This window comes from Buteo buteo, chromosome 2 (genome assembly GCF_964188355.1).
Source record: "Buteo buteo chromosome 2, bButBut1.hap1.1, whole genome shotgun sequence".
Taxonomy (NCBI): Eukaryota; Metazoa; Chordata; class Aves; order Accipitriformes; family Accipitridae; genus Buteo; species Buteo buteo.
Window position 1 is genome coordinate 79,891,756 of NC_134172.1, and position 23,826 is coordinate 79,915,581.

The following is a 23,826-nucleotide window of genomic DNA, read 5'->3' on the forward strand; positions in this document are numbered from 1 at the left end:
CCAGCTGCACATCTGTGCCTGCTCATACCTTGTTCCCACATTTCCATCACTCCCAAAGTGCCTCCCTTTTCTCCAGCAGCGGCCCTAGCCACAGCCAGACTTTCTGCCATGGTAGCTCAGCTACCTGCATGGCTGCATCGGTCTGTGTTGCAGACTCTGGCATGGAAGCTAGTCCCAAGGGCATGGGGAGCTCAGCATTTACAGGAGGTGAGTGTCAGGGTGAGCTGAGACCTGGTTTCAGCACAGGAGAGTGATGAATGCATTCATCAGCACAGGGCTGATGAATGGTGCAGACGCACAGGGCAGCACTCTCTGATCCTGCCGCTGCCTCAGCCGCTCAGGGAGCTGTTGGAAGAGCAGGCAGGTGTCTGCAAGTGAGAAGTTCCTTTAGCTTTGGGAAGGGCAGCCCCACGGGAACCAGGATTTGCCAGTGTCTAGCTGCTCTGCCCCTTGGAGCTGGTCCTACACCACCACACACAAGCTCACGTGCTGTTTCCAGCCTCCCAAAAATTATTTGAGGCACTTCTGCAGCAATGGGGGAGGCACGCATAGCAACCTGCCCCCTCATCTCATGTGCTAGCACCGTGCTTGTTGGGCCTAGAAAGCTTGCCAGCTGCTCTGCCTCTTCAAAAGATGCCGCCCTGCTCCCCGCGGTCACCCTCTAATTAGAGCTTGGCTATTGCCTGGCCGTGCCGCTGGGCCTGCAGCTGCGGGCTCTGTCCTGCAGCAGCGAGCCCGGTCCCCTCCCGCCCCTGCACATGGATGGGGTCAGCACCGAGGGCCTGACCGCAGAGGCAGGTTATGCGCAGCAGCAGCCACCACCAGCGCCTGCCTCTGCTGAAGCCAGACAGCATCCACCCACGGCAGCGTCAAGGGAAAGAGCTCTTCCTTTGGCCGCAGGTACAGGGTAGCAGGGAATGACGGTCTGCAGAGCAGCGGTGAGAGCAGGCCAGGGCATGCTTCTCCCCTGAGAGGTTTGCTTCATTGTCTCCCCAGCATCACCAATAGATCCCATTTCCCCTCAGCACCACTTCAACCCGACAGTAAAGCCGCGGTCCCGGCTCCCCCAGGGAGCAGGAGGACAAGCTTGTTCCATCACTACTGCTCAAAAAAGGTGTTCTCCTTCCTCATCCTCCAGCAAGAGCAGGGGCACAGCTCTAGACAGAGCCAAGGACTGCTTCAACACCCCCGCCAGGCAAAATTTGGCTGTGGCAAGAAAGGTGCTGGTTTCCACAGCGAGTTCTCACTCGCCGTTGGCTGGAGAGGGCCAGTTTTAGCAGACAGCACTGCATGTTAGTTTACAAACCCAGCCCTGCACGTTTGGCCTCTGTGAGTGTTCAGTTTCCCCATGGAGCACCCTTCTGCCGTTCCACCTTGGTGAAGACAGTGTCCTCCTCTGATAGACATGCAAGTTCCTCCTTGGCACATGCGCAGACACGTTTCGGTTTTTGTTCCAGACAGGAAGGTCTTGACCCCCCAAGTTTGTTTCACAGGCAAGCTGCTGCCGGGAGCAGCGCTGAGCAGACACGACCCACCAGGACGGCGGGCTGGAAGCGTGGCCCGCAGCAGGTGGGGAGCACACATACCCACGGCCGCGCTCGGCCAGCACGCAGCACCGGGCCGGCGATGGCGTACGCTCCAGTTCCTGCTGCGGGAGCCCCGAGCAGGGAGCTGCCCTATCCCTGTCAGCTGGGCAGGCGCAGGCCCCTGCGCGCAGCAGCAGCGGCAGCAGCAGCAGCGGCGGCAGCAGCTCACATCGCTGCAGCCACCACGCGGTACAGGCAACAAGCCACAAGACAGCACTTAGAGGAGGCACAGGCAGCATCCAGCCTGGGTCAGTGTTGGTCCATGGCTGGACGAGAGGAAGGACTAGATACTGCACAAGGGTAAGAGTTGCACTAGAAGAGTCAAGACCCTCCTCTGTGTAGCAGGACTAAAAACTAGCAGAAAGACCAAAAAAAGGTCTGAGATTTGCTGGTTACAACACTTTCTGTGCTACATGTGCAATATATTTGTTATGAATGTTACCACAAAGTCAGTTCATTCAATAATCTTTTAATCACTGTAGCTAGATGTTCTGCGTCCATTCAAGTGACTTTTATTCGAGTGCAATATTTCAATAGACATGTAGTGACCTAGTATGCTTTGTGTTTTAGAGAATCTGTGTGCAGAGCAATGCAATTAAGTTTAAAACCTTGTAAATAAAACAGGTTGCAAACCAAAAAAAAAAAGAGTATTAGGCTTGCGTTTAATTTCTGTGTTTCAGTATTGTGCATTAGGCCGCCTCAGTACAGACCCTGTGTTCTCTGTGCAGGTATTAATGGAGGAGTGGCTCCTCAGCTGTTGAATGCTCCCTGTTAATGCTTTACTGCTTTAACTGTATTCATTTTTCTAGACTCCTGTCTGCACAAAATGCAATAAATGATTTTATTACACCCTTCACTACTTGCACCGGGAGTTTTCACTTGCTTCCAGGGTCTCCGCAGTTATTTTGCGCTTCGCTGCTACCATTTCCATAACAAGGAGCAAGCCCCAACAGGGAGCAGCAGATTGCAGAGGAAGCAAAACATCAGGAGAGGAACAGCCTCTCCCAAGTGCCACAGTTCCCAGTTTAAGCTCACGCAAATTTCTGATCACCCCAGCAAAGATGCTTTACCTGTCTGCAGGGCTGTAGAGACAGACAAAGGTATCTCACAAAAAGACACCAGAAGAGGAAAGATGGAAGACAGACATACTTCCATCCAATTTCAGGTTGTATAGTAATGGCAGCATGAAGTCAAGGAAGGCCGGTGCTAAATGCACAGGGACTTGTAGCCCTAACTTCGCGCAGCAGCTGCACAATTAACAGCAACTGCACAATTAACAGCAACTGCAGCACAGACACCCGACCAGCTCGCTGCTGGCCCGAGGGCACACCCTCCCTTCCCACCACCAGCAGCCGGAGAGGCTTCGGACCTCTCAGCGCCGGCCCCTGCCACACACTGCTCCAGCGCACAGGTCCCTGAACGGGCATGTGGGCTGCTCTGCCTGAGATCATCCAAGTCCAGTGTGTGAGAATAAGTATCTGTTGAGGTACTTCGAAGTGTTATAAACTGACTGAGACAGACTACAATATTCTCACAACGGGTCACAGTAAGGTTCATACGCTCTCCACTTAGCATCCAGCGCTGGGCAGCATCTGACCCAGCTTATCTGGAAGAAGAGAGCAATGGCAAACACAGTGGAATAATGTATTCCAGTAGTACTCAAGCTGTCAAGTGTCAAAAATACAACAAAATGTTTTTCCTGCCTTTTTATTAGAAAGTAATGTCGTCTTGTTAACAGCACAGAGAGGAAAAAAAATACAACACAAACCACCTGGGACAAAGAAAATCCTCTCCTCCAAGAACACTGCTTTCTTAGTTTCTTTCGGTTCTCTGCAGGAAGCCTGCAGACTCTAAGAAGGCCGTGATGGGGAGGTCCACATAGTTAAGAGATGTTTTGTGTTCTGGTATCAAAGTATGTTACTGGTTAAAAACACGGTGAAGAATCACTGCCTGATTTTCCACTCAACTGTCTGCTGCAGCTACCAAAGTGTTGAAAAAATGTACAAAATAATAGTATTGCATCTTGGCACTGCCTCTCCACCTTAGATGGACAAAACACCACTCAACAGTGAGATGAAGTTTCAAAGAGCAGACATTCACCACCTGGTAACTGGCTGTGGGTATTCCCAAGGGAGGGCCAGCAGCACATCAGCGTGGCTGTGGCTGAGCTGTTGGGCTACAGGAACCAACGTCCCAAAGCAAGATAATAAGAAAAGGAAAGTTATATGCCAAATTTAACAGATTGATCTTAACACTGACTGCTTGGTGTAGGAAAATTGACAGACCATTTGAAATCTCTGCCTTGGCTGGAAGCTCTTGTGTTTCAGATCTGCCACAGTACTCAGACCAAAGCTGTCAGCTTCCATGAGCTGGGCAAGGTGAGGAGTGTTTCTCTGCCTCACTCTGCCAGGACATGACAGTCCAGCTATGGAAGGACCAAAGAGCACGGTCCTGGGGTTACTGAGTAGTGGTCAGGCATGTGCTTCATGAGTTCAGCTGCTAGCGCTACCACTGTACTTTCCAACTGGCTTATATGCCATTAAAAAAAGAAATAAAAAAAGAAATCTAAAGAAAGACAGTGCCCATTCCAAAAAGGTGGGTCTCCAAGAAGGCCCAGTCAGTGTACCGCTCTGTTCAGTCCCCTATTTTCTCAAAACCACTGACCCAAAACTATACTAAGACCGTTCAGCGAGACCAGACTGTGTCGCAATGTGAAGATGCATGAGCTACTGGGACTGAGGAAATGCAGAAGGACTGTCATTCCAGCAGCTTCTGGGACTGGACAAAACAACCGATTATCCAAAGCAGCTCTTTGCACATCGTGCCGCTGAGAAAGTACAGCATACGTCCCCAAACACTGCTAACCAGACCGAGGTGAGGAAGGGCAGCGCTAGCAACAGTCAGCAGCAATGCCACTGGGGGTACACTCTCACCAAAGTGGAGAGGACATGCATATCCAGGGGCATTTGTCCCATGTCGAGGACAGGAGACTCTTTAAACAGCTATAAGTATGGAATGGCAAAGGGAAGGGGAAAGGGCCCGACAGCTTTAATAGTGTCGCTGGTAGGAACCCATAGGTTGCTGGGCGGAGGACCCTGCTCGCCCCTGGGCCACGGTTTGGCTCACTAGGTGGGAGAGTGCAGGACCACTCTGGATAAGGGTGTCCAAGGCTTTCTGTACACTAGGGTTGTCAAAGTTGATACCAGAAGATACTGGCCTTTGAGCAGGTACGTTGCCAGGCGCAGGGAGGCGATTTTGGTGCTGACCATAGAGCGACTGAGCTTGTGGAGGAGCTCCAGGTCTTGGACCCGCATTTCTTGAAGTGCCTTGGAGAGCAGGAAGCTGCGTGCTTGGAGTCTGCAATCTCTGCTGAGCCTGGTTTAAATTTCCAGCACTCATCTGTGCTGACCGGGCCTGACCGCTGGCCATGTTAGCAAAGTTCTGGTTCGGAGTGCCACCTGAAGAGCCCGCAGAGGCTGTAGAACTGCTGTTTGCTGCAGCAGCTGCTGCTGCTGCTGCCCCGCTGTTGAAGAGACTGAGGATTTTTGCTTGAAGCTCCTGCTGAGGGTTAGAAGAAGACACTGGAACAGAAGGAGCAGAGACCAGAGGCTGCGAACCCTGATGAGCCTGAGAGCTTGGAAGGCTGGACTGACTACCCAGAGACGATCCTGAAGGTGCCCCCAAAGACTGTCTTGACATGGATGCTGGGAAAGAAAGGAAAGAGGGTTAAAGCTCTGCAAATGCCCTTGAGGGGCACCTAAACAAAACTAGTGAAACAGCTACCAAAGACGCGAGCATCAATGAATACCCACCCTCTGAACAGGAGAGCTGCACAGCTCTGGGGAACCCAAACCACTCAGCAGAACTGATGCCTTTCGTGTAGCAGCCACGCCAGTTATGGCAGTCCCATGGTTTCCCTGAGAGAATCCAGTATAGAAGTTCTTTCACATGAAAGATCTGAATCATCTCAGGACTCCCAAGAAGATATGCATCTCAATAAAAAGAGGCACTGTGTGAGGAAGTTACGACACTAGGACTCCTCTGCAATCCCAGGACTGTTTTCCTGTCCCAGCCCAGAGGGCCCACAGACCATATGATTAATAGCCTTGCCTGGGGCTGAGAAACCTACCCTGCAGAGAATCAGTGCTTCCCCTCAGTAACCGTTCCTTCCGGTCTCTCAAGTAATTAATTACTTTATCAGTCTCCTCAGCAGTTAGATAGCGATTGTCAGCCAGCAGGTTCAAGAGAGTCTGAATCCCCGGAGGGTGACCTCCTCTGACACCCTCCTCCATGGGGGGTGGGCGCTCCCGCTCCTGCAGAACAGCTTCATCTGCCATCTTGGCAGCCTGCCGGGCGATTTCCTCACGCTCCTTCTCCCGTGACTCTGTTTTGTAGCGCTCATAATTCCTTGCCACCAGCACCATGGCATCAGCTTGGGGCATGTTGCGGTGTTCTGCACAAGGAAAAGAAATGCTGTAAGTAAACCAAAGTGATGTTAACAGGAGGTGCCTTGCCTCACGCGCACAAGCACACCTCATTCAGCAGGCAGGCACTGTTCTGGAATTGCAAGCGTAGACTTGGGAAGCTTCCTAGGCACACAGTAACTGTTCAATTTCCTAGGCCAAGAGGAGGCTCAAGGCTATTGCCCAGCAAGGCCATCCTTTTCGTCCGTGGCTGAGGGCTCTGAGAAGATATCGTATCAGCCCAAGAAATGTCTTTCTTGCCTCTCACCCAATTAAAAGGGAAAGCGGCTCCCTCTGCACACATAAATTCTCTGTGCTCCAAGAGGAGACAGTTCCAGCCACTCTACTGCTAAACCCTTGGACAGATCCAAAACTTGCCCTCTGAAGGCTGCTAAAGTCTCCCAGAGGAGAACAGCGATGAGAGTACGTTTTGGTTCTGTACTGCCAATGCCTTAATATAGTGAGTGTGTATGCAGGAGATAGGGAGGAAAGAAGCACTGGCTCGATGTCACATTGCTGTTTATGTTTACTATTCTGGAGCAATAACAGCAATCAAGTTCTTCTGTAATACAATGAATAATGGTCAATTCCAACGTTGGGTTTGGTTTGGGGTTTTTTTGCAGTTGCCTTTTAAAGTTTTTGAGGCCATTATTTCTACCTCACAAAGCACACACACAAACATTTCCCTGAACACAGATTTAAGTGGGAGATCAAAAGACCCTTTACTTTCCAAAAGGTGCCCAAAGCTCTGGGCGCTTTTCACACCCACAGAACATCAAATCCTGCCACTTTTTTCCTCGTAACGCAAAACTGGGGTTCATTTTAACATTACTCTTTGCACAAGTTGTGAAAGAGTTCCCTGAAACTAATGTGAATGGAAAGGTGGCCGCCTGCGGTTCAAGTGAGCACATTTAATCTCTAGAAAGAGCTGTGGATGAGCTAATGACTGGGCTCTTATCAGATGTGATACACCATTAGATGCAGTAAAGAAGAGAAGCTTTGGTGGGAAGATGGGTGTTAAACGAAAGGAGTTAAAACCAAGGGCAGTGGAAAGCCCAGTGAAAGTGTGTGCGAGCTGTATTTCTGCAGGAAATGAGGGAGCCCTCCTATCACATCTGCATCTGATGTTAAAGGAAACCAGGCTTCTTCAGTCAGTAAACACACAAAAAACAGTGACTGTGCATTCAGAAGCTTACTCTCCCAGATGAACCTCACAAAACATTATCTGAGAACACAATAAGGCAGAAATAACCTTCAAAAGCTCAGCTGTGGTATGTGAACAGGCCTATGACCAGAGCAAAAGACTGCTTCCCAAAAGTACATTCTGACAAGACTTTTTTTAATACCTATACCCACCCTCACAACAACCAAGTCGCACCCTGAGATGGAAAGTGATGCACCAAGTGTAAATGGCAATAAAAAGGTGGAGCATGTACACCCAATCACTTTACAGTTAGATCTTTTTGTAACTCTTCCCAGTTTCATGACCAGATCTTTACCTTGACTAAATACACTATACTTATTCTGTTTTCCTTAAATCACATTTGGTTTTAAAATCTGTCCTGTACTTTGTCACATTCCAAACATGCTTTCTTTGAGAGCAACAAGTGATAAACTGAGGTTGGATTGGTACTACTCAGAAATCTACAAAGGCAATGCAGTCATTTCTAGATCTGTGGTTCATGACTTGCCCTAAGATGCAAAGGCTGGTGATGTTAAGTGCTAAGAACACAGATGAGATTCCCTCTTGGCAGAAATTAGACAGTCCTTTTGACAAGGGACAAATAAAGTATTACAGAAGCTTGTAAATAATGATATTCACATTTATGACATAGTGTCAAGTAATTAGTAACTACTTATGTCACAGCAAGGATGAATTTTGTCCTGTGTGATTCTCCTTGAAAGAAAAGTGTTCTAAAGCAGCACTTTGGGCAGTTCAGAGTGACCACGCAGCTACACAGCCTACTGAGACCTCAGTACCTTGTGGGGTGCCAAACATGATGTTAACAGTGCAAGAGCGGTGAACTTGATGCTGCTGGGTGATGACAATGGCAAAAGGAGACCCTCCTCTGCTCACATCGTCCAGGGCTTGCGTCAGTGACATCTCTGTGTTGAGGAAGATCAGGTCCACTACCATGCCCAGATCCCGCACCTTCCGCCCCACTGACTCCGCGTACTCCCTACCACAAAGCAAAGCCAGCAGAGTTTAACAAGTCAGTCACATACAGAAACAGAAACCCTGGCACATTCACCCTCTCCATCATCTTAGATTTGCTTTTCTGATGGCTTGCCAAACTTCATAATGTTTAACAGGACAGCATTAAAGCAATCTCATTATAATAATACAAAAGCCCTTATTTTGATCTGAATCAGTCATTTCAGTTTAACTGAAATAAATTACAAATCAAGCCTTAGCTTAGCTCAGAAACAGAGTGTTTGCAAAGGGATTTACACTATTATAAATTTGTTTACATACAAATGTTTTTAAACTGAACTCATTAAGTGAGGTAATTTATGCCTGCAGAGATCTAAGGGGTACACAGCAGAGCAGCCACCCTATAGAAGTCAGTTACTTGTGCTACATTCAGTATCTTAATTGTTCAAATGCACCTTATTCCTTATTGTCTTGCTCTTTTGTTCTACTAGCTGCTTTCTGCTCTAACCCAGCATCAACACAGCATCTATGGATCCACTGTTCCTGTATCCACTGTCCTGCAGACTTCCCATTCCAAGCACAAACCATAGGTCACATGGCTGAGCTTAAAGTTTTCAAGTCTTTTTTTAAGCTTACTATACTGAAAACTGCAATACTGACTGCATATGCATTCTGAGAAATTTAGTCTGCGTGCACCCACACCTTTGGAAAGAACTTCAATTTATCGTCCTTGGATGCAAACATTGTAATGGTGACTAAAACTGTTGCCCCCACCAACTGTCTTTTTAAGCATTTCTAAGTTACGCTGATCGTGTAACTAAGTCATGTGGGAGTCATCTTACAACAGGTTTATAGTAGGTGACATCAATGTTTCAATACCCAAGACTTATTAACATGCTCTGGTTCTTAACATTTGTAGCTGTTACAGATCAAAACAATCCTTAGGATATTAAGCTGATCCTCTTGCACAAAAAAATTCTCCCTGTATCAAGTACAATAACTTGTGGTCTATTAGAATATCTTCCAAAGACTTTTAGTCACCAAGGGATAAAGAATCTAAAATTTCCTTTCAAGATTTGTTCCAGTAGGTAATCAACTTCATTAAAAGAAAACCACAGAAGTTTATTTCTAGTTTCACTGCTTCCCTTGTTCCAATTTCCTGTTCTGTCTTCTACCACCAGATCAGCACCAGCTCCTTCTGCCTCACAGATATAGCAAAGTTAAATAAAAGCAACTCTTGATCTTTTTTCCGAAGGGCTAAGGAGACAGAGTTTTAAATTTCCCCTTGACAAACATTTTCTTCAGACTCCAAGCCAGATCTATGATTTATTTACATATTTGCTACTCTTCAATATATTTATTTGTAAAGATACAGACATCAGACTGATGCCATCACTACAGCCTCCCTCCCACTGTACAAGGCGTAGGTGTACCTCCCTGTTCCCAACACAGCACCTGCCCCATTAGCTCAGTAAGTGTTCAGACTGCCACAAGAGATTACCCTGATTCCTACTTACACATGCTTTTGATATTGTTCACGACTACGTTCAGCAGTGATTTTATATTTCTTGCACGTTGGATTAATGGTAACGACTGGTATCTCGCCTAGTAACTAATCTGATAGGAGCTCTAAAACGAACACCCCCAGGACTCCACCCTGACAGCTGCTCTGTACTATCTGCTGGTTGGCACGTAATGATAAGGTCCATATTATTCAATCCATGAATAACAAATACAGACCACTATAATCTGTTACGACAGTAGACTGATATGAAGAGTAAGTAGAAAAGTATCAGGAGAAGGTATAGCGATAGGTGACAAGAAGGAAATAAAAGTAAAGCACAAGATACATTTCTCCATCTCATCAACATATATTCCTAGAACAGCAACAGGAGCTGTAGCTTTCTGAGGGCTGTAAAGCCACATTCCTCAAGAGCAACCTGTAAGACAAACAGCCTCAAGGCACGACTAAGTTTAATTCCGTTTTCTTCTACCATGTAATAATAAAATTGGTCATAACTATTTTCTTACTTTGTCTGTTTATTCACCACTATCACAGAACAATCCACAGGTCTCTCTGCATCAAAACGTCTCTTGATTTCCTCATAGTACTGACGGTACAGCTCCTCTCGGCGCCGCTCCTCACGCTTCAGACGGTCTGAAAGCAAGCCACAGGGACAGAACAAATAATGTCCTTTGGACCCCCTCGGAGCACCACAGAATGCAACGCACTCAGCACTGCAGGCATCTCCTGCATCCTCCCAGAGGAAGGATGTGAATCTGCCCATTAAAACATTACAGATGCTCACCTTCTGAATTCACTGGTGCTCTATCAAAATGCTCTTTGTAACGGTCATAGTAAGAGTCATCCTTCCGCCGATAGTAGTCTTCAAGGCGAAGGTAACGGTCATAAGCTTCATCTCGTCTGCAACATTTACAGAAGCAGCAAGGGTTTCCATGCTCCAGCACAATCTCAGGCAGTAACTTTGGCCAATGCATCACACACAGTCCTTCCTCAAGTTTAATTTCTGAAGTATCCACCCGCTCCCCACAAGACACAAAGTAGGCACCCAATTGTCCCCAGCCAGAGCAATTTCCTTATCTTAAATGCCTGACATCACTCAAACCAGTACAGCCATTGAGGCAGGAATGCCATAAAAACGTTGGCAAATACAACCCCGTGGAGATTACCTGTACAAAGGGTCCCGAGGGTCTCTCATATCCCATGGATCCCTCATATCCCGTGGATCCCTCACATCTCGTGGATTTCTCATATCCCGTGGATCCCTGTATCGATCATACAGTGGCTCCCGTGGGTCACGAAGATCTCTAACATCACGAGGGTCCCGCAAGTCTCTTGGATCCCTGATATCCCGTGGGTCTCGCAGGTCCCGTGGGTCCCTGTGGTCTCTGGCGTCACGCATGTCTCTAGCTCGAATGTCTCGAGTGTCTCTGGAATCTCGCCCGTTTCTACCATCCCTGCCATCTCTGGGGTCTCTCCGTGGGCTCCCCCGAAGAGGGGAGCGGTCACGTCTAGCATCTCGGCCATCCCCGTAGGCATATGGCTCTCTAAAGAAAACACCATGGAAACTCCATTAGACTGCTAACAATACGAGCACAGTTACCCCTAGATCTCTTACCTGAGGTGCCAAAGTGACCCTTCTCTCAGCAGCTGAATCCTCCCTCCTATCCCACAACAGCAAGAATTGCCCAAAAAAACCCTACTTATTGAAGCAGCCTGGAGAAGCTTCTTAATTCTAATGTTTATCATAGCCAAACAAGACCCAGAAAGCTCCTTAATGGAGCACCACTACAAGTGTAGAGCACCTATGAAAGAAGTGAACAGGCACCTCAGAAACCACCATTTCAAGGCCTCCAGCCTCCAACGTCAGCCACAGATCATCTATCAAACATGTTTTTGCAAATTCTTTGAGAGAATTCAAGGTGCTGTAGCCTAATACCCACAAATATGCAACAGCCAGGAGCATTCAAGGGATCCATTAAATTCACTAGTCAGTGACAGCAGAATACCTTAAATAATTTGTTATTGGCACGTGATTAAAAAAGGAGCTTGCTGTGACCAAAGACACTGTAGGTTCCATATTGTGGTTGGGTTTGTGCTGCTAACAGAAAGCAATGATAGCTACCACTGTGTCCTGGATTTGAAGGGATAGTTTCCGTAGAAAGCCAGTCTTACATTTACGATGTCCCATGTTAAGAGGGTACTAAACCCAACCAGCACCACATCCTCAGCAGCAACAGGCTTCTCTGTCATATCTGAATGATCCATCTCATTCAGACTTTGTACTGCACTGTCTTCGGAGGCAAGGAAGAATAACATTCCAGTGTTCATCTTTTCTCAACACAGCGGGTTTTTTTTCCAGGTCATATTTTGTTTTCCAGAAAAAAACATAACTTCACTGTTGTCTAAGCCAAACATTAAGAAAAATCTTGCAGAGAAACTACTGGGCTTCACATGTTTGGAATGTTCTTTCCCCAAGATACTGACAACCATTGGGGAAAAAAACCAGCTTTTTGAATCTTTTTATTTCCAAAACTTGACAGACTTTTAGAGTCCTCTACCAGCCTAATCTAGTTCATGAAATATAAGCAGAACATAAGTCAGCTTCCACTACAGTGCATTCACGTAGTAGTCACCTGGAGAGAACAGCAGAAGCAGCAAGTGAGTCAGATGTGCCCAAGTTCAGTGTCAGGTAGAGCGGACAGTAAGGAGACGGATGTGCGGAGTCTGTGCATGGGCTTTGGTGGTTAGACACCCAGCTGTGCTGGGGGATACACAGGAGCACTGGCATTCTTTACTTTTACATCAGATACAAAACAGATCTTGGGACAAACTACAGAGTTGCCACCAAGAGCATAGACAGCCTTCTCCTGTAAAAGAAACACTGTATTTGCACACAAACAAGTGTAAACTCCCTCAGCCTCTTGGACACACAAATCTGCTTTTTGTTTGTGACCTGTATTGAAACCACATCCCATGAGAGATACACATCATCACCCCCTTCCCCCCAACCTACAATGAACAATGGCAGAAGCTCAGGGGAATCTCCTGATTTGCTCTAATGGATATTGAGTAACTGATCTTTCTGTAGCTGTAAGACTATATAGCAAAACAGCCAGATGCAGTGTAATTGTTTGGCATATGACATTTATTCCAGCTGGAGTGGGGGTGACCAGAACAGGCCACACTCATTATCTGCAGAGACAAAAAGATCTGGAACGAACAACGCACAACTGCAACGAAGTACAGACGTGGCACGGGTCCCCTCTGCTCTTGCACCTGCATCGCTGCCCTGCTGCTTGCAGAGAGGCAGCAGCACAAAGGCACAGCAGCCTTCTGCTTCCGCACCTCTGTCACCACGGTCTGACTCCTGCAGCATCAGCACCGCTGCCCGCATCTGCTCAGGACTCAGTACTGCTGGCCCAGCACCGCCGCCTGCGGCGCAGCATGCAACTCTGTACCCGGGCATCAGCAGCCGTCGTTCACATGCCTGCAGTGTCGTCCAGAGTCCATCATCGGCAGCCGTGCCAAGGACTTGATGCCCACGACCTCATCGCCACCCATGCCCATGGTGCTGCTTGGGACCTGGTGCTAGTAACATGGGATGGCCACAGTGTCTGCAGTGCCAGCTGGAATCCAGTGCCTGTCACAGTGGCACCAAAGCCTTTGGCAGCCGTGGCGGTAGTCCAGTCCAGCACCGCTGCCCACAGCTCACTCACCTCCAGTGCTCCTTAGGGCCCGTGACATGGGCATCTGCTCTTGCACACATGCAGGATGACACAGGTCCCAATGCCCACAGCATCAGCACCCGCTGCTTGTCCCTCTGCAGCGTGGTTCGAGGACCAATGCCCATGGCATAGGTGCCTGCCTCCCATACCCACAGTGTGGCCCGGCGCCTTCAGCGTTATGCACCTGTGGTGCCACTGAGGCCAAAGATGTGCCATCAGTGCCTGCTGCTCATATACTTGCAGTATTCTTGGGTTCCTCATGCCAGCACTGAGCACACCTGACATGGCCCAGGCGCAAGGCTTGCCACATCTGTAATGGGAACCCCCAGCTGTGTGCCCAAAGCATTTCCTGGGCCTGACACCCACATGCTGGTCTCTGCAAATGCATTTGGCCCTGTGCAGGGCAAGTGTAGCACATACAAAAGACCTAGATGATGCCAAGAATTGCAGCTACTCATTCTCTGTTTTTTTGGTGGTAGACGTCTTGCACTTTTTCCTCATTTTTGGTAATTTAATGCGTCGAGTTAGTAGAGCACACCAGACACGTGAGAGCTTCATTACCTTCAAGTCCAAGAAGCAACACTCCTTTGTGTGGAAAGCTTTACAGCATAGGCATAGAAGATGCATGCCTCGTACCAAACCATAACCACAGCACGTCTTCGTGCGCTCCCTAGTAATGCCATGGAAAGGAAACTGAAGTCGCCTTCCTGTGACTGGACAGTCTGTGTCTTCACTTGCCTATGACTTCACACACGGACGATATGCAGGAGCTGCATAGTCTGTGCCTACTGAGAGGTGGGAAGGTACACATCACTCTAATCGCACAGAAGGGGACTGGTTCCAGGTACTGACAACGCAAACACACATGCAGACAGGACACAGTGCAATAGAGATGTTTGCTCTGTCTTGTGCTTCGCTCACATGCTCTTTTCCAGACTCATTTCAGCATTGGAAGCTTTCAACTTCAGAAGAGGCAAGATCCCGAAGTCCTCTGCAGCATGGCACTGGGAATGCTACAGCCCCTCAGCGTTCTCTAGATATGCCTCGGCTTCTCTGATACTTGAGGCAGGAGCAAACATCAGGTGTATTCTTCCTCACAAGTCTCTTACAACCTGTGCTGCAAAACATAACGCTTAGCTGTAGTAACAGCAGCAGACACGAGGTTTCCCTCGTGCCTCCTGAGGTGTCAGCACCAGAAGGGCTCTTGGCAGTGGAGCGGCCACGTCCCGACTGTCTCGCTTGAGCATCTCCGTTTGACTGGGGAGGTGGCGGTAGGGAAGAGACACAGACATTTAGCACAGGCCGCTGGGCTCATGCCCTAAAAGCCTGACCTTCCTAGTATAACTCACTGCTTCCAGGTACTTTACCTTCGTGCCGGACTGGACCTTGATGAAGCCTTATTCATATTTCTTCTTTCCACTGCTTTCTTAATATCTGTAAAGAATAATCAACCCATCTGTTCAATGCTATGGAACAAAAAAAAGATCATCAGCACAATTCAAATGAAAGCAACTTAAGCTCAACATCATCCAGATGGTACAAGAAAATCCATTCAGCAGAGAGACATTGTCACTTTGACAATTTTTTATTAAGTTCAGATAGTACAATGTAATGAAATTTTCATGGATTTCTCTGACTTCAAAATAGGGTGGACAGCTTGGGTGAAGTTTTAACCTTTTAGGTTCAGGCCTACATCCAGACTCTTCATTCCATAAGAGAACCTCTTTCTTCTGCAGTCTATGAGCGAGCAGAAAGCGACTCATGGACTCTAGGAGAAAAAGCAGAGTCTGAAAACCAACGAGAAAGGAAGCTGATGGCCAGCACAGTCTTAAGTTCACAGCCAGTCCTGTTCAATGGAGTATGCCGCTACCCTTGTTGAAAATAATCCAAGGGTTCTCAAGTGGCACATGCAACTGCCTTCCAAGGGACTGCTGCAGCGTTAAGTTGTACAGCCTCCACCACTGAGGAAACGGGATCCAAGGAGCCTGAAGCACAAGCTCCTTATGAAGTCAACATGGTGCATTCAAAACACCACTGTTAACATGATGCAAACTGATGCAACAGATCAGAAATTTGAAAATTGGTTGGCTTCTGAGCATCTCCATGAAAAACACCATGAAGTGAAATACAAAGAAGTAAGAGAGCTGAAGAAACAGTCTTGTCCTCAACCAGAAAAAGTGAAGTTGCCCAGAACTGGCAGGGACCCATATTGTTCTACTGTGAAGCAACAAAGCCTTCCATAACAGCTGACTGAGGATGAAATAATGTACTTGAGGGAGGCAAGAACAAACAGAAATGACTCCAGATGTTTTACTCTGAGACCTCTTTAAGGAAAAGAACAAAACAAACCTAGGTCCTATCTGCTCTCTGAGAATCTATCAACACTTAAAATTTCTTATTAGTTATTTACACTAACTACTTTCAAAGCTCTTGCAAGAGAATAAACATGCCACAATGTCCTTAGGCAGACTCAGTCTTAACATATTCTGTACCTTCCCAAACTACCCTTCATTATTTTCAAGATTAAAATTAGAATTAAGGGATTAGTTCTAATTTTTGTTGTTCTTGTCAATCGAGAAGTAGCACGTTGGTTTTTTTTTTTCTTTTTGAAGGGGGAGAGAAGCAAGCACAATCTGAACATTAACTACAAATGCAGCATAACAACATCCACAGGACCGCAAAGCATTCTCTCCAGGATCAAATACAGCCACGTTGTCTCCTGTCACTGTGCTGGTTTTGGCTGGGATAGAGTTAATTTTCTTCACAGTAGCTGATATGGGGCTATGGTTTGGATTTGTGCTAAAAAACACTGTTTGTAACACAGGGATGTGTTAGTTATTGCTGAGCAGTGCTTACACAGAGTCAAGGCCTTTTCTGCTTCGCATGCCACCCTACCAGCGAGCAGGCTGGGGCTACATAAGTTGCTGGGACCAGGGACACAGCTGGGACAGCTGACCTATGGGATTTTCCAGAATGTAGGACATCATGCTCAGCGTATAAAGCTGGGGGAAGAATGAGAAGGCGGGCGGGGGGGGGGCGGAATGTTCATCTTCCCAAGTAACCATTACACACGATAGAGCCCTACTTTCCTGGAGATGGCTGAACACCTGCCTGCTGATGGAAGCAGTGAATAAATTCCTTGTTTTGCTTAGCTTGTGTGCACAGCTTTTGCTTTACCTGTTAAACTGTCTTTACCTCAACCCATGAGTTTTCTCACTTCTACTCTTCTGATTCTCTCCCCCAGCCCACTGTGAGGGGAGCGAGCGAGCAGCTGCATGGTGCTTAGTTGCCAGCTGGGGTTAAACCATGACAGTCACAAACTAAATTTGATGGACATTTAGTACCTACATAGTTTTACTCATTAAAGATACAAAAACACTTCTATGCATTTGTGGAAGTATTAGTATAATGCAACATAGGAGCTAAACTCTCCCAAAGCCTTTTACCTTATTGTGTTATTAGCAATTATATTTAATACTCAGACTGTAAAACTGAAGCAACTGTTCTCCTTGCATTTATTTTTTTAGTTGAGATTTTTTTCCCCCTCTTAAAGTCAAGTGTTATTTTTAAGCAAGACACTATCTGCTTTCTTTGGTTTAAGATTATTTTTATTTTCTGTTTTAAGATGCCATTGCAGAAACCTATTATGTTTTTTTACACTCAATACCATACATTTCTTTCAAATAAAAAAAAGTATTTAAATCTGAACAAAAATATTTTACTAGAAGAAAAAACACCTTTGACAGGGATCCTTCTCTTGTGCAAAATGAACAGATTTAATAACATTTTATTTAATGCCAACAGCATTTACACTTTAAGTATTTGAACACTGACAAAACTTCCAAGAAAAAAAAAAGTCTTCTGTCCTGTAGGATTTTGAGATGATAGGGTCACTGTAATCATACAGTGTAACTTTCTGAATAAACACAGGTGATAAGTTTCTTGAATCACATTCCTACCTCAAGTGCAGCAGTGGCATTGAACTAGAGCTTATCTTTTAGCAAAACATCCAATTCCAATTTAAAAGTCTTCAGAGCACAGAAACCACCAAAACTCCAATAAGTTATTCCAGAAGTAAATTACTTTGCTGTTAAAGAAAACTATTTATTTCCATTTAAGGACTTGTCATACCTATGCCTACTAGATTAAAACTCACTTATCTCCAGGTCTGTCTGTAACACACAGATCACATCACTCCTTTATCTTGAGGCTTTTGCTAGGGCTTGTTCTTCAACTCTTTAAGCCTTCTTCAGGTTTTTCTGAGGCTTCTCCCATTTAGTATTATCCTTTTTGAACCAGGTATACCAGAACTGAACACAGTATTCCAGCAGCAAAACCCCACAGGTACCAAACCTCCCTACTTACAAATCTGTGTTTTGTACAGCTAAAGATGACAAAAGCACTCTAGCTGGGTGCAGACCTTCCCTTTTGGCTTTACTGAAAGCTCAGTTCTGCCTGCATCCAGCTTAGGAAGAAGTCCAGGTCATTTCACCATCGGTGACTCAATCTTCATTATTTCATTCTCTTTTTAAAACATGATTGTGTGTTTTCTTTCCAAGTGACTTATGAAAGCACTATATGGCCAGGAATCAATTTTTCCAGAACACCACTCAAAGCACTGAGCAATTCCATCTATGTAACACTGAGATTCATTTGAAATCCACTTAACCCTATGTTGTTTTTAATTGTTCTAGTTTCTTAATCAAATCAAACATCTTACAGGAGTCTCTTACATCAACACTGCTATTTTCAGCCACAAAGCTCGCAGTATCATAAGAATAAGTTAGTTTGACAGGATTTATTTTGATTGGCATTAATTAGTTCCCTTCTCACTGAGTGTCAGGTGGAAGAATCCCTTTGTTATCAGGGGCTGATGCCAGGCTCATCCTATTTACACTGCCTACCGGCACATCCACAGCGCTCTGCTAGGTCCCTGGAAACTCCCTAGTTTTCCAAGGCTTGTGGAAAGACAAAATTAATGGCCCAGGCAGGTCTTCCTTTCACTGAACCTCATAGATGTTAATTTCTTTTGAGAGGTCTAGTTTCGGTAGCTGCTGTTTTACCTCTTTTATTTTGCTACTGAAGTGGAAGTTATATTAAAACCACTTTCTGCCTCTTCAAAAATAGACAGCAGAAGCGTTAACTGAAGACTACTAGGTGGTCCTTTCCAGTCTGAAATTTTATCATTTCCAGTTACACCTTAGCTTCTAAAACAGCCACAGTTGTTCCTATTTAAGCTTCTAGACTTGGACAATGCTGCCATAATTTCTTCTTGTATCCTTCTACCCTCCTTGCCTATTTGCCTTGATTTCCATCTTCAGGCTCATATTTGTTACTGTATACACACCTTTCCACAAGTTATTATTTATTGCTGCTTTCATTCTTTTCTAAGTCAAACTGTTTCTTCAAATTAGCATAGGCTTACTGCAAAAGTAATTTTTTGGCTTGCACTTAATAGATTTCTAACCATTCATTTCTGTTTAAGTTTGCTCCCAGCATATTTAGCAGAATTATTTTCATCTTTATGACAATGGCCTTTTTAAAGCACCTAGTATTTATAGCACCACTTACAGATTGATTTCACATATGCAAAAACACCCGTGTTAAGATTACTTATCTAACAAGCCACTAAGTGCTGTGACCAATTCCTCTGAACCTGTCAAGATGAAGCCCAATCTTGTTTGACAAATGTTTTTAAAACTATATGCATGAGGTTTCAATGACCACTTTCCAGGGCTTACATGTTGAACAGTTTCTTATACAGGGTAATAGAGCTTTTCAAATGCTAACACATAAAAATGAGTTCAGAGTAAGACCTAGGTAGCAAGACGAACCACACTGCAGATGAACCACACAGCACTTGCAGCAAATAACTTAGAAAGCAAATACATACCTAGTAAAAGTGATTTTAGACTAACATCAGGCAAGTTCCACATAGTGATCTTTCCAGAGAGCTTTAAAACAAAAGCACTCTTTCTACCAGAATGCATGCTGGGGTCAGTAGGAGAGCACGGATCAGTTTTCCTTACCTAATCTATACCCTTTATAAAGGCGACCCTTCTCACCGTCCAGAGCGGCCTGGACATCTTCTAGACGGTCATACTGCACGAACCCATAGCCATGGTACATGCTGAGGGCTGGAAAAGTTAACAGCAGGGCAAGACCAGTTACAACTAAGGGACAGTACTAACCCACACCCAGGCCATCACGTAACCCCACCAGATGAACAAGCAAAGGGGCTCTACCCAGAAACGACTATGCAAGTTTCTTGGGAAAATCAAATCGATCAAGATCAAAATGCAGAGCTTAAAGACTCTGAAATGTATTTTATAGATCAACTTCCTTCTGACAGGGCAGTGACCAAAATACAGCCCAGGAAGTGACCAAGATTTGATTAAGAGACTACGAAGTCACTTGAACGAGTATTGTAACATCACACGGCAACCCCAAAAGCTAAAACATAGCTGATATATACGCATTACGTTTCAGCTGTACTGAAGAAATCGCTTTTTCAGAGAAAATACAGGCAGAGAAAATTATCATTAAAAGGTCACTTTTTAGGAACAACATTAGTCACTCCTCTCATCATCACCAAATAGCATTTGACAAGCATGAAATTTATATTTCTCACTGAATTCCCAGCCACAAAAAGGCATAAGATAATATACTAACCCCTGATTTTGCCATATTTTGAAAATATCTCTTCCATTTCTTCACGACTCATGTGGTCTGTGGGCAAATTGCCGACAAAAAGTCTTCTCTCTAAATCCTGAGGATTGGTGCTGTTAGTGAAGTCGCTCTGTTTGATGCTATTGCTCTTGCGTCCTCGAGCCATTTTGCTTTCGCTCCAAATCCAACTCTTCGCAAAAAAGAAAAACGGCCATGCATATAATTTCAATCCATGACATTAAAATTAAACTGGAACAAGATTAAACTTAACAGCTTTGCAGACTAGAAGCCAACTGGGTCTGCTTGACGCAAACTTCACTCCAGAGAAATCTTAATATAAGGAATACAGAGGTCTGGCAAGAACATATACCACAGCATTCTGGTTGAGCTTTTCTGTAACACTAAAAAGTAGTAAACCTAATTATTTTGCAGATAAGTTTTAATGGTTTAACTCTGAACTAAGATACAAATAAAACTCATTTTCCACTAAAACATCTTAACTTTAAGCTTTTCCATATACCCATTGTTGCCATATCTATTTCTTCAGTCCACTGGTAAGAAGTGTTGAAATTTATGCAATATTTTAATAAGCGGAAAGGAAGCACTCATCGCAACATTGCATAACAGGACCCAAATATTTAAATACAGGCTCTGAATGAGATATCAGAAAGTACTGTTTAAACACTCTTAAGTGGCCACACTTGGATCACTTCACTAAATGTGAAATCTTAGCTTTCCAATACCAGAAAAGCCAGTTTCTCATTCATACCCCTATGAAACAGCATACTCTTGTCCCCATCAAGATGTCAGCTCCCACAGAAGACGGGTCCACAGCTGGGAATTTAACCACCCCCATGTAAGTGCTGTGCCACTACCTCACCTCCCCCAGCATGGCAAAAGTACACTTCCTTAACCCACACTATTGCACACAAAGCTGGAGCAGTCAGCAACATTTACTGCACAAACTTACCCAAAGAATTACAGCAAAAAAACCCAACAAACAAAAAATCAACATAAACTCTACCAAGCTAACAAAAACACCCCACCAAATCCCACCCAGGATTCATACTTTCTGGTTTAAAAGTCACCATTACATAAAGCTTAAAAAATGAAAAACACCAAAACTTCCAAGACGAACTTGAAAGTGAAAGTTTGAAAACCATTTAATGAATTTGTCATACTTCCTAAACATTCATCTACACAAATGCAGGATGGGAATTTTCTCTTTATAGCATGCAAGAAACCTGGAAAAAGAAAACTGATAAAATTGTGTATACCAACAGAAACTTCTCCTGTTAATCATGAGATGCCTACAGCCAACACCCTAACAGTAACCTATATTCATTACACCTTAAAAGTAGTCTCTAAATAAACAAGTCAAATGTTCAGAAATATAAAACGGTTTTACATAAATACTTTTACAACACTTCACTGGCATGAAAAATACATCTACTCCAGATTTGAGATGTAAAATTCTGTTGTTGGTTTTGGTGGGGGTATTTGTTCGTTTGTTTTTTTAACATCAATCAACTTTACATTCATATCACTTTTCTCCTTTTAGGAAACCCTGCAGGGACAGGAGGCAGAGAAAGCCTCCCAGTCTAATAAAATTTTTAAAATGAACTGAACTGCCAGAACAGGGAGGAAGGAAAAAAAAACCCAACACGCAAACCAAAATCAAACAAAAAGTCATTTCTTCTACCATAGTTCCTTCAATCCTCCTGTAAGTTTGTCCACACACAGAGTTTTACCTTCCCCACCAGAAGTACCAAATCTCATCCCATTTTTCTGTATGGAAGCACTAGATTTCTCTTCTATTCTACTATTGCAGCTCAAGTTCTCATCAGTTGAGGGGAAAGAATTTTTCAAAATTCTCCCAAAACAATTAAGTGGCTATAAAACATGGAAAGACTCAAGTTCCCATTCAGAGCAGGGTTGGATCCAGCTGTCACAGCCTTCTCTAGCCAGGCTCTGAGCACTACCAGGGACAGGGACTCGGAGCCCCTGCAGAGCACCTGCTCAGGCAGCAGGACCTGTGCGTACAGTCTCCAGACATCATGTATACACACAGCAAACAGACATCAACAAGACCCATTAACTGCTGCTGGTGGGACATTTCACTTTCAGTACAAAAAGCAGTAAGAAACTCCCTTTTCTTTCTCTTAAGGGTAGAGATAGCAGGGGGTGGCTGGGGAAGAGGGTACAAGAGCTTTCCATATGAAAAAAAACAGGGAGCTATTTTTCTATTTGGTCACTTTCAAAACAAAGCAATAAATCCCAAACACTCAGATGGGCTGAATTACTAGAGAACTTTCACATAAGAGGATTTGCTGCCTCTCACCATTTTCCACTTGGCAGATTACATAGTTAAGGGCCATTTAGTAATCATAAGACCAGAATAAATGAATGTTGTCCCAGGTTTAGGCACGCTACACCAGGTGAATGACTAGTTTCCACATTAAGTCTTTTTCTACAAATGCAGCCACGCATCAGGGCGGCTTAAAGGTGCCAATCCCCTGCACAAAAACCGACTGCCAGGCCAAGCAGGTTCCTACCACAGGACAGTCCACGTCAGCTCGTGTGCCAATAAATTCTCTGGAAACTCATTAAAGCCATGTTTCCCTAAAAAATCTTATACTAATACCGCTACAGCTTCAGAAAACGAGACACAGCTGAAGCGGGATATCGAAACTAACTCGGCACAAACGAAACGTGACACAGAAGTCTGCAAGAAGTTCCTGGGCGAGGTAGAAATAATACCACCAGCCACCACGGAAAGGAACGGTGCCGAGGAGCAGTGAGCTTCCCACCCAGCACCGGCCTGCGGCTCTCAGCACCTTGGAACCAAGCCCCACCGGGCAGCCACCCCTGCCGCGCTCCCGGGAACCAGGCCCGGGGCCAGGGGGTCCCTCAGGGCAGGGCTGGCATCCACTCGCCCTAGTCCTCTGCACCCAGGAGGACAGGCAGAGCAGCGCTGCACACAAGGAAAACGCTGACACGGAGAACGCTTGCGCCTTCCTTCCCGGGGATCCCGCTGCTGCTGCGGGAACGCGAGCCAGCCCTCTCCAGCCCCGGCAGCCCACGGCCCTTCTCGCCCGCTCTGCCCAGCGCCTTCCTCCAGCAGCGGCGGCGAACGCCGCACGCCTGACGCTCCGCTGCCGGCCGCGCTCCTCGCACCGGCGGCGGGTACTCCCGGGGGCTGCGCCCCCCGCGACAGCGACACCACCCGCTGCGCCTCCGGACCGGGGAGCAGCCGCTCTTCGGCTCCGTTAAGCCTGCGCACCGGCCGGCCCCAGGCCGCCCCCGCGGGGGAAGCGGAGGAGCTCCAGCCAGCCCGCGCTCCCCACTGCCGCTTCCCGGCCGCGCCGGGCGGTGAGGCGGAGGCGCGGCCCGCCCGCAGGCCGCGGGGCACGCCCGGCCCGGCCCGGCGGCCGGGAAGGACTCAACCCTCCGCGGTTCGTCTCGGAGTCGAACGCTCCGCGTAAAGCCGCGCCGGAGCCGCAGGGCCCCACCCACCCGCCCGCCCGCAGACTTACCGCCGCGCCGGGCCCGGTCCGCCTCAGGCCGCCGCCCGCCAGGACAAAGGCGCCAACCGCCGCTGCCGTACGGCGCCGTCGCAAAGACGAGGAGGAGGAGCGACGCCGGGACGGCTACGCCTCGCGCTTTACGGCGCGGCGCGCTGACGTACCGCACGCCGCCATGC

General features: G+C 46.3%; 1 protein-coding gene across 7 annotated transcripts; it reads right to left on the bottom strand.

Annotated features, from left to right (window-relative positions):
* Nucleotides 1-3,277: 3,277 nt before the first annotated feature.
* On the bottom strand, nt 3,278-23,737 carry NCOA5 (nuclear receptor coactivator 5). Of its 7 annotated transcripts, none has more exons than XM_075022372.1 (10): nt 23,660-23,724; nt 20,127-20,313; nt 19,484-19,591; nt 14,822-14,888; nt 10,896-11,273; nt 10,514-10,629; nt 10,236-10,362; nt 8,030-8,229; nt 5,716-6,039; nt 3,278-5,290 (listed from the first exon to the last, which is right to left on the bottom strand). In XM_075022372.1, exons 2-10 carry the CDS (start codon nt 20,287-20,289, stop codon nt 4,635-4,637), a joined length of 2,139 nt encoding a protein of 712 aa, XP_074878473.1. In that variant the 5' UTR covers nt 20,290-20,313; nt 23,660-23,724; the 3' UTR covers nt 3,278-4,634. The 7 variants fall into 7 exon arrangements, with proteins under 7 accessions (XP_074878473.1, XP_074878476.1, XP_074878479.1 ...); XM_075022376.1 differs by having other exon boundaries at nt 4,729-5,290; nt 5,780-6,039; XM_075022375.1 differs by lacking the exons at nt 19,484-19,591; nt 20,127-20,313 and having other exon boundaries at nt 23,660-23,734.
* Nucleotides 23,738-23,826: the final 89 nt, after the last annotated feature.

What these genes read in the sequence shown, in the direction of transcription:
- NCOA5 (XM_075022372.1), bottom strand. Translation starts at nt 20,289, where the DNA reads ATGGCTCGAGGACGCAAGAGCAATAGCATCAAACAGAGCGACTTCACT. An exon ending in AAAATATGGCAAAATCAGGG is followed by an intron (nt 19,592 to 20,126) that starts GTTAGTATATTA and finishes TAACTTTTCCAG; the next exon opens with CCCTCAGCATGTACCATGGC. An exon ending in CATGTTTGGCACCCCACAAG is followed by an intron (nt 6,040 to 8,029) that starts GTACTGAGGTCT and finishes TTCCTTGTGCAG; the next exon opens with AACACCGCAACATGCCCCAA.